The 19,910-nt window shown below is 44.3% G+C and overlaps 1 protein-coding gene across 1 annotated transcript in view; it reads right to left on the bottom strand.

Annotated features, from left to right (window-relative positions):
- The window catches only part of LOC149466175 (uncharacterized), a 64,114-nt gene that overhangs the window by 42,920 nt on the left and 1,284 nt on the right, over nucleotides 1-19,910 (bottom strand). Inside the window, exons 2-8 of the mRNA XM_089672710.1 lie at nucleotides 17,821-17,897; nucleotides 17,593-17,711; nucleotides 14,726-14,903; nucleotides 12,119-12,210; nucleotides 10,374-10,491; nucleotides 8,876-8,980; nucleotides 3,868-4,784 (exon numbers count right to left, since the gene is read on the bottom strand). Of these exons, the coding sequence (XP_089528836.1) occupies nucleotides 3,868-4,784; nucleotides 8,876-8,980; nucleotides 10,374-10,491; nucleotides 12,119-12,210; nucleotides 14,726-14,903; nucleotides 17,593-17,711; nucleotides 17,821-17,897 (1,606 nt within the window). The remainder of the gene's footprint in view (nucleotides 1-3,867; nucleotides 4,785-8,875; nucleotides 8,981-10,373; nucleotides 10,492-12,118; nucleotides 12,211-14,725; nucleotides 14,904-17,592; nucleotides 17,712-17,820; nucleotides 17,898-19,910) is intronic.

The raw sequence follows: 19,910 nt of genomic DNA, 5'->3' as shown, positions 1-19,910 counted from the left end.
AGCCCCTTCAAGTGTTGAGTTGGTACAGCTACTATGCCCGCACCTCCCTTCCTCCTACCCAATCACAGAAGCCCTTGTATTGCATCAACTTATTCACAAAATACAAAGGCTTCTGTGAATGGGCAGCAGAGGGAAGGGAAAGGCATAGTTGCTCTCTATGTGCTTCTCTCCTCTCTCAAAGACTGAAGTGTGAAGTGTATTCTCCTGCAGAGCCATAAACCTGTCAGATATAAATAATAGACGTAAGCCCCCAATGTGGCAGGCAGCTATTAGGACATAACGCATGGTGTGCCTGCACTTTTCACACAGTTCTGGAATTCACCTTTAATTGTGTATGGCACATTGAATAACCTTTATGACCTTCTGCCCATATTTCTCTCGTAGACAGTAAATCAATCAACAATAGGTTCAAATGTAAAATTGTTCTGCGCATGGCCATCATAAGACAAGCACAGGAAGTAAGAGGAAAATGTCCCTTTTCCTATTTTTTGATTGACAGATAAATCTTCCAAAGTGGGATAACAGATAATAATAAAAACAAATTATATTGAAGAGTTAGGATAGTGTAAGGAGATCTGTTGAGAATTTCTTTTCTGCCTCCATATCCAATGAAGGAGATTTGCGATCTGGGTGACAGAATCAGAACAGGAAAAGAAGAGAAACCTCCTCTGTGAAGAAAAGAGCATATTAAACCTAACCAAGGCTGAAAGCCGTCTCTACAGAAAAACAGAGTTGGGCTATAAAAAAACAGTCAGATATGCCGGTATAATCTTACCATCCTCCAACCATTTTAATTGCCCCCTCGGACACCTGGGGGTTGATTTATAAAGATTTGCATAGCCACTTGCCACGTGAAAGTGCATGTATATTCATTCTACGTGGGTCGGGAAAAAAAAAAAGGCTATGTCCTTATCTGGTTAACCACTTGCCCTCCAGAGGATTTTCCCCAATCCTGACCAGGCCTTTTTTTGAGATATGGCGCTGCCTTACTTTAACTTGACAATTGCGTGGTCATGCAACGCCGCACCCAAATGAAATTAATGTCCTTTTTTTCCCCACAAATAGAGCTTTCTTTCCGTGGTATTTGATCACCTGTGAGTTTTTATTTTTGGCGCTATAAACAAAAAAGGCCACTGATTTTGGGGAAAAAAACAGTATTTTTTACTTCTTGCTATTAAACATGTCCAGTAAAAAAATTTTAAAAATCTTATTTCGTCGTAAATTTACACCAAAATGTATTCTGCTCCGTGTCTTTGCTAAAAAAAATCCCAATACATGTAAATTAATGGTTTACGTGACAGTTATAGCGTTTACAAATGGCGGTATATATACTGGGATTTTGTTTTCATACTAGTAATGGCGGCAATCAGCGACTTATAGCGGGACTGCGGCGGACATTCTGACACTGAGGGGAACTGACTTGGTGTCACTGACATCCACAGTGACACCAATACAGTGATCACTGGGCAGGAAGGGGTTAACATCTGGGGAGATCAAAGGGTTAACTGTGTGCTGTGGGTTTTAATAGGCACATTACTGCTGGCAGGAGAGACCTGTGTTATTACATACAGGTCTCTCCCGTCAGTGATACTCGGTGATCACCGGGGAACCTCCAGCCGGGACCTGGTGATCGACATCTGTAGCCACCAATGGTGGCATGGGTAGGGCGGCGCTCACCTTCCCTACCCGGAAATGCAAAATTATGTATGTGATTTTGCACAGTCTTGCCGCCCTGTAGCAGTACTTCTGCTATAGGGTGGACAGGAAGCGGTTAAACTTAGATCAAATACTGCATTTGTCCACTAGATGGAATGAAGTATTATAGAAATTTCTTATAAAACTTGGCTACATCTAGTGGCCAAATACAGTACTGTCCATTCAAAAATCAATGATATACATTTAAACAGCACAGAAAATAGCCTATTTACATTCGCTTTTGCATCCTTCACACAGAGCAAAAGAACTTTCAGTTAGTGGTGCACTGAAATTAAAATTCTGGTGCCGAAACCGATACTGAAATTCAGAATGTATGTGGCCGAAAACCGAACCGAAACCGAAATGTCTGCGTATATGGGGGTGGGGAGGCTCCAATTTCTTTGTATTTTTTCTACTTTCATATATATATATATATATATATATTTTTTTTTTTTTTACTTATAATTTTATTGCTATCACATAGGGGACCAATAGTCCCCTATGTGATAGCATATGAGTGACAGGTCCTCATAGGGGGGAGGGGGTGGGGGCAGTGTGTGCAAGGAGGGGGCAGGAGAGGAGCAGTGTATACAGTGAGGGTCCCTCACTGGCTGTCGGTGCCGGTTTTTAAATGCAATTAGCAGTTTTTTTTTCTTCACTATAGCTCACAGAATTAGCTGTCACTTTCCCCAGAGCTAAAGGAAACTTTGTTTTTTTTCATCTCGGGAAAAAACTAAAAGGAAACTTTGTTTCTTTCAACTCAGGGAAGAAACTAAAACGAAACTTTGTTTCTTTTAACTCGGGGAAAGAAACTAAAAGGAAACCTTGCTTCTTTTATCTCGGGAAAGAAACTAAAAGGAAAATTTGTTTCTTTTATCTCAGGAAAGAAACTAAAAGGAAACCTTGTTTCTTTTATCTCAGGAGAGAAACTAACAGGAAACCTTCTTTCTTTTATCTCAGGAAAGAAACTAAAAAGGAAACTTTGTTTCTTTTATTTCATGAAAGCAACTAAAAGGAAACTTTGTTTCTTTTATCTCGGGGAAAAAAACTAAAAGGAAACCTTGTTTCTTTCAACTCAGGGAAGAAACTAAAACAAAACTTTGTTTCTTTTAACTCGGGGAAAGAAACTAAAAGGAAACCTTGTTTCTTTTATCTCAAGAAAGCAACTAAAAGGAAACTTTGTTTCTTTTATCTCGGGAAAAAAACTAAAAGGAAACTTTCTTTCAACTCAGGGAAGAAACTAAAACAAAACTTTGTTTCTTTTAACTCGGGGAAAGAAATTAAAAGGAAACCTTGTTTCTTTTATCTCGGGAAAGAAACTAAAAGGAAACCTTCTTTCTTTTATCTCGGGAAAGAAACTAAAAAGGAAACTTTGTTTCTTTTATCTCAAGAAAAAACTAAAAGGAAACTTTGTTTCTTTTATCTCAGGAAAGAAACTAAAAGGAAACTTTGTTTCTTTTAGCTGGGGGGAAAGTGACAGCTAATTCTGTGAGCTATATTGAAGAAAAAGAAAAGCAGATATTTACATTTAAAAATCAGCAGACATACGGTGACAGAATCACTGTATACACTTCTCCTCTCCTGCCTTTCTCTGCCCCCCCCTCACATCTGCAGTACACACAGTCTCTTGTATTGGCACCTGTATCGACTAAATGCCGATGGGACTATTTTTGGCCGATATGTTTCGGTGGCCGAAATTTTGGTGCATCCATAGTTTCAGTGGGTGAATAGCTATGAAAATTCCTTTTTAAAAAAACCTCTTGGGATTGGCATCTGACATGAGTAATAGAGGACAAGATGGGCTTACAGCTCACTCTGTTGGTTTATCCCATTCAGTTACGGGTCAGGAAATAACTTAAATCCGACAGAAATATTTAAACTTGATAGACCACATCAAAGCTTCTACAAACTTTATTTAGCAACCATATCCAGGACCTCCTGCTAGCTTGTGTCAACTGAAGTGTTCTATAAGGGAAAAAACGTTCCCCACATTCTGAATATGAATAATGCTGATCACCCATGTGGATTCTATTATGTCTAATCAACACGGTTTGTCTTTTGAAGCCTCTCCCGCACATGCATAGGGGCGACTGCCGATGCAAGAAGAGTCATGCTTTATCTGTGAAACATTTCCCGCATTCAACATGAATATGGCTTCTCCCCTCTGTGAACTTTTTCATGCTTCGTAAGACCCGTTTTATGGGAATAACATTTCCCACACTGGGAACATGAGTAAGGCTTTTCCCCTGTATGACTCCGGTGATGCGTAATAAGACAGTCCCTCCGGGTAAAACATTTCCCGCACTCTGAACAGGAAAACGTCTTGTCGGCCGTGTGAAGCCGCTGATGGATAGATAGACTACGATTTACTGTAAACCATTTCCCACATATCGAGCAAGAATATGGCTTCACCCCAGTATGAGTCAGTCGGTGTTTGTCAAGAGTGTGTTTCAGCCTGAAACTCTTCCCGCACTCGGAACACTCATGTGGCTTCTCCCCGGTATGCAACATGTGATGTTTATCAAGACTTTGCTTCAGTGGAAAACACTTTCCACATTCCAAACAGGAAAACGGCTTCTCGCCCGTGTGCGTTTTGCGATGTCGGACGAGCTGTGATTTCTGTACAAAACGTCTGTCGCAGTCAGAACACGAAAACTGCAAATCGCCGGTGTGGATTCTTTGATGCATTTGCAGCTGGGATTTATGAGGGAAACTTTTCTCGCATTCGGGGCAGGAGTATGGCTTCTCTCTTGTATGAATTATCTCATGCTGGATGAGACAGGATTTTTGGATAAAACGTTTATCGCAGATGGAACATAAAAATGGCTTCTCGCCGGCATGGCTTTTTTCGTGTCTCTGAAGGAGGGTTCTGTTAGAAAAGCGTTTCCCACAATTGCAACAGGCGGGCGGTCTTTTAACTGTGGGAATCTTTCTATCTTCGGAAGAATGCTGTGATGGATCTGTATGGTGGAGCAGAAGTGGTGCGTGGTTTGGAGCGATGGCTGTTTCTGCTGCAGAATTTGAAGTGATGCCATCCTCCTCTGAGCTCACGGGACCGCTCTCTATTTGGCAAGTTCTGAATCTTCCCTCTAAAGAAAACAAGCAATAAAAACCATTAAAGCTGAACCCCAGCCATCCCTTCGGTCTACAGGACTGCAATGGCTTACTCTGATTTCACTGCACACTGTGAGCTTCTCACATTGTTCATTAGAAGCTGCAGTGAGTGAGATAGAGGCCTGCCTCATTTCCAGCCTGGAAGAGGTGTCCTGATCACCCCCATACCAGTGTCCTGATCACCCCCATACCAGCGTTATGATCACCCCATACCCCACAGCAGTGTCCTGATCAACCCCATACCAGCGTTCTGATCACCGCCATATGCCATACCAGCATTTTTGATCACCCAATATGTCATACCAGTGTTCTGGTCACCCCTATACCAGCGTTATAATCACCCCATACCAGCGTTCTGATCACCACCATATGCTATACCAATGTCCTGATCACCGACATACCCCATACCAGCATCCAGATCACCACCATACCGAAGTCCTGATCACCACCATACCAGCATTGAGGGGAGTACTGAGGCAGAGTGCTTTGATGTTTTCAGGAAGCTACTACAGCACCCTGCTGGCCCCTACCACCAGCCATGATCTGCTTGCATTGCATAAAGAAGCCACGGCTCTGATGAAGAGGACACTCCCATTAAAAAGGAGTCAGCCGTAACAAGCCTGGGTGGTCTCTTCCTATGACAAAGAGGAGGTGCAGTGGATCTTGCACTTTTGGTTTTGGAATATACTGATGAGCTTGTATACACTTTGTGTTTGTGAGTATACTATTTGCTTTCATTATATTTAAGTGGAGCTCCAGGCCCCCTCAAAAAAATGAAAAGTCAGCAGCTACAAATACTTTCTATGATTGCAGGAAAGATTTTCACATCATCTATGGGCTGCCTAAGTATCCCCAACAATATAATGGTTCCCCAGCATACTTTCCATACATTAAAAACAACACACTGTCATGTCAAGGCCTCTCTTATAAGCACAGTCCCTAATTCTAAACTGTCTGAGTTCTCAACTATGACAGCAATGCACAAACCCAGAGCTGGCTCACCTGGAAACTGCCCTTTCCTCCCTAAAAGGAAAAGCAACACACCAGAAGCCCAACATCGCTCAAGGCAGCAGAATACCCCAAGTGTGTGTCTGCACCCAACCCAAAAAAGCAACAATAACAACCGCTCCGATCAATTTAAAACTAGCAAAACGTCCCCAACAGGGACACAGATGGCAGGAAGAACATGATAGAGGATCCAGTTCTTCCCCTTCCTACATTCAAAACAAAACGTTTTGGCTGGAGATCGATTTTAATACGGCTGCACATGAAAGTGAGACCTGCTAGAGCAGCGGTTCTCAACCTGGGGGTCGCGACCCCTTTGGGGGTCGAACGACGCTTCCACAGGGGTCGCCTAAGACCATCGGAAAACACATATTTCCGATGGTCTTAGGAACCGAGACACCGCTCCTCGCCACCGCCGTCTCCAGGTGTGGGCGGGATGACATGCCGCCCCTGTCATCTGGACACACCTCGAGATCAATCCTCGCCTGTGATTGGCCGCCGGCACTGTAGCTCAGGAGAGGCACACAGGCGGCCAATCACCGGCAAGGAGGTGGAGCTTGGAGAGGAGGAGCCGAGCGGCACCGCGAAGATCGAGCGAGTGAAGAGGAGGAGAGCGGCCGGAGAAGGAAGACATCTGACAGGTAAGTGTCGGTACCATGGGAGAGGGAGGGAGCGAGCGAGCCCAGGCTGGAGCAGGGGTCAGCAAGGTAAGTATCATTGGTGTCAGTGGGAATAGTGCCCCATCATTGGTGTCACTAATACCAATGATGGGGCACTATTCCTCCCACTGACACCAACGATGGGACACTATTCCTCCCACTGACACCAATGATGGGGCACTATTCCTCCCACTGACACCAACGATGGGGCACTATTCCTCCCCCAAATGACACCAACGATGGGGCACTATTCCTCCCCTACTGACACCAAGGATGGGGCACGATTCCTCCCCCCACTGACACCAACGATGGGGCACAATTCCTCCCCCCACTGACACCAAGGATGGGGCACTATTCCTCCCCCCACTGACACCAAGGATGGGGTACTATTCCTCCCCCCACTGACACCAAGGATGGGGCACTATTCCTCCCCCCACTGACACCAAGGATAGGGCACTATTCCTCCCCCCACTGACACCAAGGATGGGGCACTATTCCTCCCCCCACTGACACCTATGATGGGGCACTATTCCCCCCACTGACACCTATGATGGGGCACTATTCCCCCCACTGACACCAATGATGGGGCACTATTCCCCCCACTGACACCTATGATGGGGCACTATTCCCCCCACTGACACCTATGATGGGGCACTATTCCCCCCACTGACACCTATGATGGGGCACTATTCCCCCCACTGACACCTATGATGGGGCACTATTCCTCCCCCCACTGACACCAATGATGGGGCACTATTCCTCCTCCCACTGACACCAATGATGGGGCACTATTCCTCCCACTGACAGCAATGATGGGGCACTATTCCTCCCACTGATACCAATGATGGGGCACTATTCCTCCCACTGATACCAATGATGAGGCACTATTCCTCCCACTGACACCGATGATGGGGCACTATTCCTCCCACTGACACCGATGATGGGGCACTATTCCTCCCACTGACACCGATGATGGGGCACTATTCCTCCCACTGATACCGATGAAGGGGCACTATTCCTTCCACTGATACCGATGATGGGGCACTATTCCTCCCACTGACACCGATGATGGGGCACTATTCCTCCCACTGATACCGATGACGGGGCACTATTCCTCACACTGATACCGATGACGAGGCACTATTCCTCACACTGATACCGATGACGAGGCACTATTCCTCCCACTGACACCGATGACGAGGCACTATTCCTCCCACTGACACCAATGATGGGGCACTATTCCTCCCACTGATACCAATGACGGGGCACTATTCCTCCTCCCACTGATACCAATGACGGGGCACTATTCCTCCCACTGACACCAATGATGGGGCACTATTCCTCCCACTGATACCAATGATGGGGCACTATTCCTCCCACTGATACCAATGATGGGGCACTATTCCTCCCACTGATACCAATGATGAGGCACTATTCCTCCCACTGACACCTATGATGGGGCACTATTCCCCCCACTGACACCAATGATGGGGCACTATTCCTCCCCCCACTGACACCAATGATGGGGCACTATTCCTCCTCCCACTGACACCTATGATGGGGCACTATTCCTCCTCCCACTGACACCTATGATGGGGCACTATTCCTCCCACTGATACCGATGATGGGACACTATTCCTCCCACTGATACCGATGATGAGGCACTATTCCTCCCACTGACACCGATGATGGGGCACTATTCCTCCCACTGACACCGATGATGGGGCACTATTCCTCCCACTGACACCGATGATGGAGCACTATTCCTCCCACTGACACCAATGACGGGGCACTATTCCTCCCACTGACACCAATGACGGGGCACGATTCCTCCCACTGACACCAATGAAGGGGGCACTATTCCTCCCACTGACACCAATGACGGGGCACTATTCCTCCCACTGATACCAATGATGGGGCACTATTCCTCCCAATGACACCAATGACGTGGCACTATTCCTCCTACTGCAAAGTTACAGTTATGAAGTAGCAACGAAAATAATTTTATGGTTGGGGGTCACCACAGCATGAGGAACTGTATTAAGGGGTCGCGGCGCTAGAAAGGTTGAGAACCACTGTGCTAGAGGGTTGGGAGCTCCTCACCACCCCAATGGACACATACTGTCCCCCCATTACTGTCTACTGACAGAGGAGGGGGGAGAAGAAGAGATTGTTGTAGTGACTGAACAAGGAGGATCTGGGACTCTTCTCTGGATTTAGTGTTTATTCCTCACCTGGGCTGATCTCTGGAGGCATCTCCTCCTCCTTACATGGATCATCACCCCTCACATTTGTCTCATGTTCTTCATTTATTACTGTTCAACTACACTATGGCAACCAACACAGCAGGATGAATGCCCAATGAGAGGCAACCTAAAAATGTTTTCCATATTTTGTTTTACCTGTGCTGATCTTTATAGGAATGTCCTCCTCTTTAATCCTCGCATGTCCTTCTTCCTCCTCCTCAGCTTTGACATCTCTCCCAGTATCTCTGGTGTCTCCGGAGTCTGTGAATAAAGAGGAGAGTGAAGCCCCCTGTACTGAGATGTATGAGAGGGGAGTCTGGTCACCACTCTTGGCTGGTAATACACGACATGACATGAGGGGCAACGAGGCAATAAGCCCCCCAAAAAAACAAAACAAACAACCTCCTGCGCTCAAGGTGGATGATCCGGCAAACCTTGTGTCTTCGTCAACTAAGCAGGACTTTGCAGCCCCCTGAGGACTGGAGAAGCCCAAAAAGTTGGCTCTGAGGAGGAGGATACCTACTCTCAAAACAAGTACGGCATTTGGAGCGTCTTCCCTATGTTGGGATTGCCACAGTGGACCAAGTTGTGGGGGATACCAGGAATACTGAATTTGATATCATATGCTGTTTGTAAGCACACAACTGTTTAATTCTTCAGTAAGGAGTTTTTAAGGTGATGAACAAGGCTGGTGCGCCCTCTGCTTTTGGTTTTCCCCAGGGACAGGAAAAGTGCTGAAATGTTCAAATTCGATCAAAATTTAAAAATTCGGTTCAGCAGGGACCAGACATATTTCAGTGAGCGTGTGGTCATCCCCACTCGATTGGACACTTTTTCTTGATCAGCAGCTGCTGATCAATGGCAGTAGCATGTGCCACGATTAGACTACAAATGCCCCATCCTCCATCCACCTTGTATATTGAGAAATCTGTTAGGTTTTTCTTTTTTCAGCCAGCGGGTTGACCAAGGGAAAAAAAAAAATCTAACAGTGTATGGCCAGCCTAATAGAGGCTGATGGCTCCTAACTCCCCTACCGGGCAAACACTGTGGTCTGTCCTTGCTACACGTTTCCCCATGTGTAACTCGACATGTAGCTAAACCCTCATATTCCGTAACAAGCCAGACTGAATGTAATCTTGAAGCTTTATTAACAAAATGGTGTTCTGTGAAACTATTCAGAAAAAAACAGATGAGAAATACAGTACATACAATCAATGTAAGGACATACAGAAAACAAAATGAATAGTTAGGCTATAGATGGTGATAAGTGATTCTCAGCAGCGATGCTGCCTTTAGGAGATGCAAATCTTAGTCCAATATGGCTCCTTCTCTCCCAGTTTCTAAGATGGAGTCTGAGCTCCCAAGAAGTATCTCCTTCCTTTCTCGCAGAATTATGGGAAGTTTTATTAACTCTTAACTTTACCTAAACAGTCTCTAGTTTCTGTAAAACAATGAATTTATTACCAGCTCCATCTAGTGGCCACATTTGATATTGCAGGCAGGACAGGCATATGATATTCCCCTACTGGAGGCAGAACATAAGGTCTCCCCATTACTGTCTACTGACAGAGGAGGGGGGAGGAGAAGAGATTGTTGTAGTGACTGAACAAGGGGGATCTGGGACTCTTCTCTGGATTTAGTGTTTATTACTCACCTGTGCTGATCTCTGGAGGAATTACCCCCTCCTTACACGGATCATCACCTTTTGTCTCATGTTCTTCTTTAATATTAATCTCCTGTGCTTCGATTTCTTTAGCAATAGAATTTCCATCCTTCATAAAAAAAAAAATAGTAACTATCCCAAACTAAATGTTATCATTTGACAGACCAACTTAAAGCGTGTATACTACCAATGTGCTTCCTAAACCCAATCAAGGAGCAAATATATTTGGATATATAAACTTATATATAAAAAAAAAATGCTTCTGATCGCATCACGGCATTTGCAAGTCTTCTGACCTCATCACGGCATTTGCTAGTCTTCTGACCTCATCACTGCATTTGGAAGTCTTCTGAGCTCATCACGGCATTTGGAAGTCTTCTGACCTCATCGCGGCATTTGGAAGTCTTCTGACCTCATCGCGGCATTTGGAAGTGTTCTGATCTCATCGCGGCATTTGGAAGTCTTCTGATCTCATCGCGGCATTTGGAAGTCTTCTGATCTCATCGCTGCATTTGGTAGTCTTCTGACCTCATCAACGCATTTGGAAGTCTTCTGATCTCATCACGGCATTTGGAAGTCTTCTGAGCTCATCAACGCATTTGGAAGTCTTCTGATCTCATCACGGCATTTGGAAGTCTTCTGATCTCATCGCGGCATTTGGAAGTCTTCTGACCTCATCACGGCATTTGGAAGTCTTCTGACCTCACCACGGCATTTGGAAGTCTTCTGACCTCATCACGGCATTTGGAAGTCTTCTGACCTCATCGCGGCTTTTGGAAGTCTTCTGATCTCATCGCGGCATTTGGAAGTCTTCTGATCTCATCGCTGCATTTGGTAGTCTTCTGACCTCATCAACGCATTTGGAAGTCTTCTGATCTCATCACGGCATTTGGAAGTCTTCTGATCTCATAACGGCATTTGGAAGTCTTCTGACCTCATCAGAGCATTTGGAAGTCTTCTGATCTCATCGCTGCATTTGGAAGTCTTCTGACCTCATCACGGCATTTGGAAGTCTTCTGACCTCATCACGGCATTTGGAAGTCTTCTGACCTCATCACGGCATTTGGAAATCTTCTAATCTCATCACTGCATTTGGAAATCTTCTGATCTCATCATGGCATTTGGAAGTCTTCTGACCTCATCAGAGCATCTGGAAGTCTTCTGATCTCATTGCTGCATTTGGAAGTCTTCTGATCTCATCAACGCACGTGGAAGTCTTCTGATCTCATCACTGCATTTGGAAGTCTTCTGATCTCATCACTGTATTTGGAAGTCTTCTGACCTCATCACGGCATTTGTGGAGTGTTCTGCTTTGATCTCACCATAGGATATTTCACTTATGAACATTTTGAGATTAGCTATTTTTCAAATTTTTATCATGATTTCTCTTTGGAATGTTTTAAGCGGTGCACTTTATTTGACCACTGTTTATGAGGTCCCTGGTATCAAGGTACGGTGTTCAGCTGCTCTGTTGGGGTCTATTTCTCTTAGTGCAGATTTTGGGTATATTTAAGAGATAGGACCACCTTTATGGAGGCCTTACAGCCTCCATACCTCTGACAGGGAGTGAATACAAGTAACCAACAAAATCAGTAATCCTTCAAACGTAAGCTTGTATTCTTATAGCAATTCAAAAGTGAAAGTTCAATTTATTACAGAAGCCCTTTGGTGACTTTTTTTTTATATATAGCTCTTCCTCTCAGTGATTATTTGACAAACCTTTTAGTTCTATCTACCTGATCATCCTGAGGGATCTCCTGATGTTCCTGTGTGGAGTCCCAGGAATACAGAGGATGGGAATATCTTTCTAAGGTATTTCTGGATCCATCTATAGAAAACACATATATGATAACAGAAGTATAATTATTATTATTATTATACAGTATTTATAAAGCGCCAATAGTTTGCTCAGCGCTGTACATTACAAAGGGGGACAGAACATGTGACAGAACAATACCAATACAATGCAAAACATGAGGGGATTGAGGACCCTGCTCTTTCGAGCTTACATGATGTTATATTTGCAAGTGCTGGACGGTGTGGAGAAGAGTTAACCACTTCAGCCCCGAGCCGTTTCTGGCACTTTTTGTTCACATTTTAAAATCAGTATTTTTTGCTAGAAAACATCTTAGAACCCCCAAATATTACATATTTTCAAAGCAGAGGCCCTAAAGAATAAATTGGTGGTTTTTGCAATTTTTTTTTATGTCACACGGTATTTGCGCAACGGTTTTTCAAACTCAATCAGGGTCCCAAACTAAAAAAAAAATAATTTTAACCAAAACCATATTTAAATGATGTCTTTATTTTTATACTATTACTGAATGAGACAGTTATATCACTAGGGATTTTCAATGGATATATGTCCCTTTAAACCATGAAATGACTTTGCCAGGATTGAAAATATGAATGGTTGATGTTTAATATTAGGCGGTGATATGGGGAGGTGATATTAGGAATATCTGGGCTTTTAAAAACAAAAAAGAGGCTTTATGGCAACCTAAATTTTTTATATTTTTAACATTGCGCTGTTTATCTCCTCCTCCCCTCCCTGCCTGTCTGCAGCACCGCACTCAAAGTCCCCATCTTTACCCCTATACATCAGAGTCCCCCCTTACATCAGTGTCCAGTGGAGTCCCTGCTTACATCAGACCCTGGTTTAGTGCCCTCTTTAGTCAGAGCTCAGCGGGGTGCCCCCTTTAGTCAGAGCTCAGCGGTGTGCCCCCTTTGGTCATTGCTCAGTGGAGTGCCCCCTTTAGTCAGAGCTCAGCGGAGTGCCCCCATTAGTCAGAGCTCAAATGGCGACAAATGGTGTAAATTTTACTATTCATAAACAAAGCTTTAAAAGCCTTTACAGGTTACCACTTTAGGTTTACAGAGGAGATCTGGTGCTAGAATTACTGCCCATGAGCTGATGATCGCAGCGATACCTCACATGTGTGGGCCGATCGCTGTTTGCATGCGTGCAGGACCAACACATGTGTTCGCCTTTGCGCATGAGCATGGGGAGGGTAGGGGCACTTTTATTTTTTTTTTCTCATTGGCATTTTTTAAATTTATTTTTACACTGTCACTTTAAATGTTCTTTTTTTGATCACTGCAATTGCTGTCACGAGGAATGTAAACATCCCCTGTGACAGCAATCAACACGTGACAGGTATTTTTATGGAGGGACCTGGGGTCTATGAGACCCCAAATTCCTCCTCTGCACTTGAAAGCATTCAAAACACCAAAATCGGTGTTTTTGAATGTTTTTAAATTTTTTAAAATGGCGTAGAAAGTTTCCAAGTAAACTGGAAGTGATGTCAGATCATCGCTTCCGGTTTACAATGAAGGAGAGACGAACAAAGCCGATTTTGGCTTTGTTCAGCTGTCTGGAGTATTCAAGATCCCGAGAGAACGGCGGGAAGCAGGGGGGGAGAGGAACGTCCCCTCTTGCTGCTTGCAAAAGCAATCCGCTCCAATTGCTTGTACAAGAGAGCTGACCACTGGCTTTACAAAAAACGATACCTGGGTGATGCCGGGTTGTACCGGGTCATGCAGCTACAGGGATCACTCCGGGACCCCCATGGATAGTCCAGCGACGTACTGGTCTGAAAGTGGTTAAACTCTCTGTCAAGATAGGTGTCATCCATCTATTTATCCTGCTGACCAATGCAAGAAAATGTGGGGGAAAAACAAAATTTTTCAAATTTTGTCAGTTGTCCCCAGAATCTTCCTTTTTCCAGGGACAACTGTCCAAGAGGAGAATTCTCCTCACTTTTGGTACAAGCATGCAAAAATAAAAAAAAACTGGCAAGGGTTTTAACCCTTCCCTTCTCTATGCAAAACTGAAAATAAAGTCCTTGTTATACATACAGTTCAATATTATGGTTGGTTTTTTAATGAGAAGCAACTAAGGGTGCACCGAAATTTCGGTGGCTGAAACGTTTCGCCGAAAAACACCCCTTTCGGCCGATATGAAAAAAAGCACCGATACAGGTGCCGAAAATAACCCCGCTCCCTCACCGCTGCTGCCCCTCGTCGTCGATTTTTAAGTACCACAGTTTGATGCCATTCCACGAGCGTGCGCCATTTTAAAGCGTGACATGCTGGGTATCTATTTACTCATTGTAACATCATCTTTTATATTTTACAAAAAATTTGGGGTATATATTGGGTTTTTTTTAATTATTAAAGTGTATTTTCTTCCAAAATATATATAATAATTTTTTAAATAGTCCATTTCGGTTTTCGGCCAAGTGCATCCTGAATTTTTGGTTTCGGTACCAGAATTTTCATTTCGGTGCATCACTAGAAGCAACCTAAAAGTAGATATGTTTTCCATAATAAATTAGACTCACCTCTACTAATCTGTAAAGGAACGTCCTCCTTTTTAATCCTCACATGTCCTTCTTCCTTCTCCTCAGCTTTAATGTCTGTGCTGATCTCTGGAGGAATTTCCTCCTCCTTACATGGATCATCAGTCCTCATAGATGGCTCTTCTGCAGCTTCAGCTTTGACAACAATCATACCTTCACCCTGGATAGGACAAAACAGTTTTATAACAAGATGAAACTCAAGAATATCTACATAAAGATCAGGTGGGATTTATCCTGCAAAGTCAGGCAAGGGACAATATCCACAGGGCAACACTGCTGATTCATGCACTCAGCAAATGACAAATACCGAGCTATCAATCCTGACCCTGGTATCAATCTTTTCAGCAGGCGACACTGAAAAAAGTAAAAAGTGACCCAAGCACCTAAATAGCCTCTGAATCACCTTCACATACAATGGAATGGGGGTTTGCCTCCTTCCCGGGCTCTCCCATCCCACCAGGGAGCCTAAGATTCAAGCTGGCGGTTCTGCCGGCTTACCATAGAGATGGCCAAGGACCAAAACATCCCTGATCATCTCTATGGTCTAAAAAACCATAAGCGATGAGTATTTTGTCACTTCCAGTTTTGGGCTAATATAATCAGGCCGTTACAAGTCTATAAAAGCATCGTATCAAACTGATCTTGGTGCCCCCAGATCTTTAATTAAAGAGAACCTGTCACTGCCCATGCTATCAAAAGGGATATTGTTCATTCCATGTGATAGCAATATAAGTGATTAAGAAAAATGAAAGAGACAGTGTAAAAATAAAAAAATAAATGAATTAAAAAAACTTAGCTCCTGACCTCCTGTGTAACTCTAAACTGGTAACCTGAAAAGGCTTTTAAAGCGTCGCCTATGGAGATTTTTAAGTACCGTAGTTGGTCGCCATTCCACAAACATGTGCAATTTTAAAGCGGGACATGTTAGGTATCTATTTACTCAAGCATTTGCCAAGCAATTTGGGTAATTTTCTGCATTAAAATTCAATAAAGTGCGTCTTTTCCAAATGCATTTGAAAAAACACTGCGCAAATACTGTGTGGCATAAAAAAAATTGCAACACCAGCCATTTTCTTCTCTACGGCCTCTGCTTAAAAAAATATGTTTTGGGGTTTCTAAGTAAGCTTCTAAGTAGCCGATTTTATATTTATGTGAGAAATGTTAGAATAGGCTTGGAAAACAAGTGGTAAAAGTGTTACTAAACCCCGGACCCTGCATTCACTATATCCTCTCTCCCCAGACCCCGCATTACCTATATCCTCTCTCCCCGGACCCTGCATTCACTATATCCTCTCTCCCCGGACCCTGCATTCACTATATCCTCTCTCCCCGGACCCCGCATTCATTATATCCGCTCTCCCCGGACCCTGCATTCACTATATCCGCTCTCCCCAGACCTCGCATTCACTATATCCGCTCTCCCCGGACCCCGCATTCACTATATCTGGGCTCCTCGCACCCTGCATTCACTATATCCGCTCTCCCCGGACCCTGCATTCATTATATCCGCTCTCCCCTATATTACTTGGTGTAACATCATCTTTTATATTTTAAAATATACTTTCTCTTCCTGGCTCATTTATTCTGAGCTTTTAAGGTGGATCACTTAAGTGATTTTATTTGCTATACAAATACTTGGAGTGGAGTTTTCCCTGGAGTCCGGAGAGTAGCAGTGGATGATCAGCTAATGTGCGGACCTATGCCAGATGATCCCCGTGGTAACCCTAGGACGATGATGACCAGGAGTGGTCTGAGTTACTCAGAGGCGCTTTTTATTGTGCTATCTGGTTAGTGCAATATATTCTCATTTCCACAACTCACTTGGAGCACGTTTTTAACCAATCTGTTTAATGGACTTTTTATTATCACCTATGCACCATTTGCGCCATAACCAGACGCAATCTATTTACTCACTGTTGCGCCAATTAGCGCACTCATATATCATTATTTGGTAGGACTGTATACAGCCTGGCAGCCTAAAACGCTAATTTATTAATATTTGCTGTTTGCATATGAACGTTTATATAAGCGCATTCACTTTGATTTTTGAGATTATATATATATATATATATATATATATATATATATATATATATATCAGTATGTCTGTTTAGAGCGCTGCATTTCTATTTATTTTTTATATATATATTTATTGAAATATATTTTGACATATATTGAATATGGCCAAAATTGTAGCATTTCAAATATATGTCAATATATTTGGGAAGAATATTTTTAAAATATATTTCAAATATATTTTCCTTCCATGTGGGAAGGACGCCGCTCTAACCGCTCATGGAATCTAGTGTGAAGATGGCCTCAGCCGTCGCTCCGGCAACGTCCACTAACACGTTTCGCCCTGCCAATGGGGCTTGGTCACAGAGCTGCGCTCTCATGGCTGCGTCAGCATAGGCTGCAAGTACTGTCAGCCATTGCGACTGATGGCTTGTAGATCTCCATGAACTGTGAAGGCGCTGGTGGATCATTGAAGTAACTTCCTGTCCGTATCGGAGGTACAGGCAGACAGCTCTCCTGAGAGTCTGCAGGAGCCTGGCATTGCACCTACGATCAGCTGATGGTTGGTGCAATGCTCTGCAGGCTCCTTAAAAATAAATAATAAATGCACATTTTCCCTGAAAACAAAAAAGAAAAAGTAAATTTATTCTTTTTTTTTTCAAAAAGTGAATTTATCCTTTAAGACATCCTGAGAAAATAGCACATGCTTGTTAGTCTGCTGCCGGAATTTGTCATTATACCCGCCTCTCTCTCTCTTTTTGTACTCTATTGTCTGAAGGTTTCACAAACCAAAAAAAAAAATGAACAAGAAACTCCAGAATATAATGACCTACCTGATCCTCCTGAGGGATCTCCTGATGTTCCTGAGGGATCTCCTGATGGTCTTGTGTGGAGTCCCGGGAATAGAGAGGACGGGGACATCTCTCTGGTGGGTTCCCATTACTGGATCCATCTGTAGGAAACACACACACTGACTGAATACATTGTTTCTATGTCTTTATATCAGAGGATGTGTGTATCTAGGTGGAGCCTCAATACAAGAAATTAAAGTCTCCTCTTACCCGATGATGCGAGGGGCGGCCGGTTCTCCATCATGACGTCCTCATACAGATCTTCCTTCACTTGCACTTGTAAAGTCCTGTAAAAGTTCAGTAATGTGGCATCAGATCTGGACGCAGCCAATCAGTAACCCCATGTGTACTTCCAGGACTAAACTAAGAGACTCCCACTCCTCCAGGAAGTCTGTGAAATCCATTGCAGCTCCTCCCATCCTCCTCCTCTGGGCTACAACAAAATGGCCACCCCATCCTTCTGCACTGAGGACCAATCACGCATTTATAGCATGCAGATGAGTTCCCAGCCTCTCCAATAGTTCCCAGCTACAGCTAGAATTTTTTTAATTATTATTATTAATACCGTAAACCGGTCCTAGGATGATGTCCTGTGTGGTCACAGGGAGCTCCACATCAGAGGAGACAATACAAGGGGATCACCTCCATCCATCACTACTACAAAGAGCATCACGTGGGGGGAACTACAATCCCAGCAAGCCAATAGCAGATATAGGACTACAAGTCCCAGCCTTCCAGTAGCAAATATAGAACTACAAATCCCAGCAATCCAATAGCAGATATAGAACTACAGGTCCCAGCAATCCAATAGCAGATATAGAACTACAAGTCCCAGCAATCCGATAGCAGATACAGAACTACAAGTCCCAGCATTCCAATAGCAGATATAGGACTACAGGATCCTAGGCATGCAGACTGGTTCTACAAACATTGGTGAAAGAATGGGTCGCTCTCAGGAGCTCAGTGATTCCAAGCGTGGTCCCATGATAGGTGGCCACCTGTGCAATAAGTCCATCCGTCACATTTCCTGGCTACCAAATATTCCATGCTCAACTGTTAGTGCGATTGTAACAAAGTGGAAGCAACTGGGAACAACAGCAACTCAGCCACCAAGTGGTAGGCCATGTCACATGACAGGGCGGGGTCAGTGCATGCTGAAGTGCACCATGCACAGAAGTCGCCAACTGTCTGCAGAGTCAATAGCTAAAGATCTCCAAACTTGGTGTGGCCTTCAGATGAGCCCAACAACAGTGCGTAGAGAGCTTCACGGAATGGGTTTCCATGGCCGAGCAACTGCATCCAAGCCTTACATCACCAAATGCAATACAAAGCATCGGATGCCGTGGTGTAAATCACGCCGCCACTGGACTCTAGAGGGGTGGAGACGTATTCTCTGGAGTGACCAATCACATTCTCTGTCTGGCAATCCGATGGATGTGTATGGGTTTGGCGGTTGCCAGGAGAACGGTACTTGCCTGACTGCATTGTGCCAAGTGTAAAGTTTGGTGGAGAGGGGATTATGGTGTGGGGTTTTTTTTCAAGGGTTGGGCTTGGCCCCCTAGTTTCAGTGAAGGAAACTCTTAAGGCGTCAGTATACGAATACATTTTGGACAATTTCATGCTCCCAAATTTGTGGGAAGAGTTTGGGGATGGTCCCTTCCTGGTCCAACATGACTGAACACCATTGCACAAAGCAAGGTCCATAAAGACATGGAGGAACCAGCTTGGGGTGGAGGAACTTGACTGGCCTGCACAGAGTCCTGACCTCAACCCCATAGAACACCTTTTGGATTAGAGCGGAAACTGCGAGCCAGGCCTTCTCGTCCGACATCCGTGCCTGACCTGACAAATATGCTTCTGGAAGAATGGTCAAACCTTCCCATAGACACCCTCCTAAACCCTGTGGAGGGCCTTCCGAGAAGGGTTGAAGCTTTTATAGCTGCAAAGGGCGGGGCCAACTCAATACTGAACCATACGGACTAAGACTGGGAGGCCATTAGAGTTCATGTGCGTGGAAAGGCAGGCGGCCCAATACTTTTGGCAATATAGTAACAGAGAGAAACAAAGGCAGACATTTTTGAAGACCAGCCTGGGTGACAACCATGGCTCCTTTCATAGATACAGTGGGGAAGTGAGTGTAGCCACCCAGGCAAGGGAGGGTATTACTGCAATAAGAAGCCGGAGGCAGGCAGTGTGCAAGCTGCAACTGCCCAATGGAAATGAGGGGACTGTCCAGCAGAAAGACAGCCACTTGACTGCTACGACTCCCTCAGGACTAGATTAATGGTGTCCATCACCCC

Source organism: Staurois parvus, unplaced genomic scaffold, assembly GCF_062004578.1.
Source record: "Staurois parvus isolate SC_StPar_1 unplaced genomic scaffold, SC_StPar_1.0 ptg000132l, whole genome shotgun sequence".
In the NCBI taxonomy this organism is placed as follows: domain Eukaryota; kingdom Metazoa; phylum Chordata; class Amphibia; order Anura; family Ranidae; genus Staurois; species Staurois parvus.
This window is presented reverse-complemented; position numbering and strand designations above follow the sequence as displayed.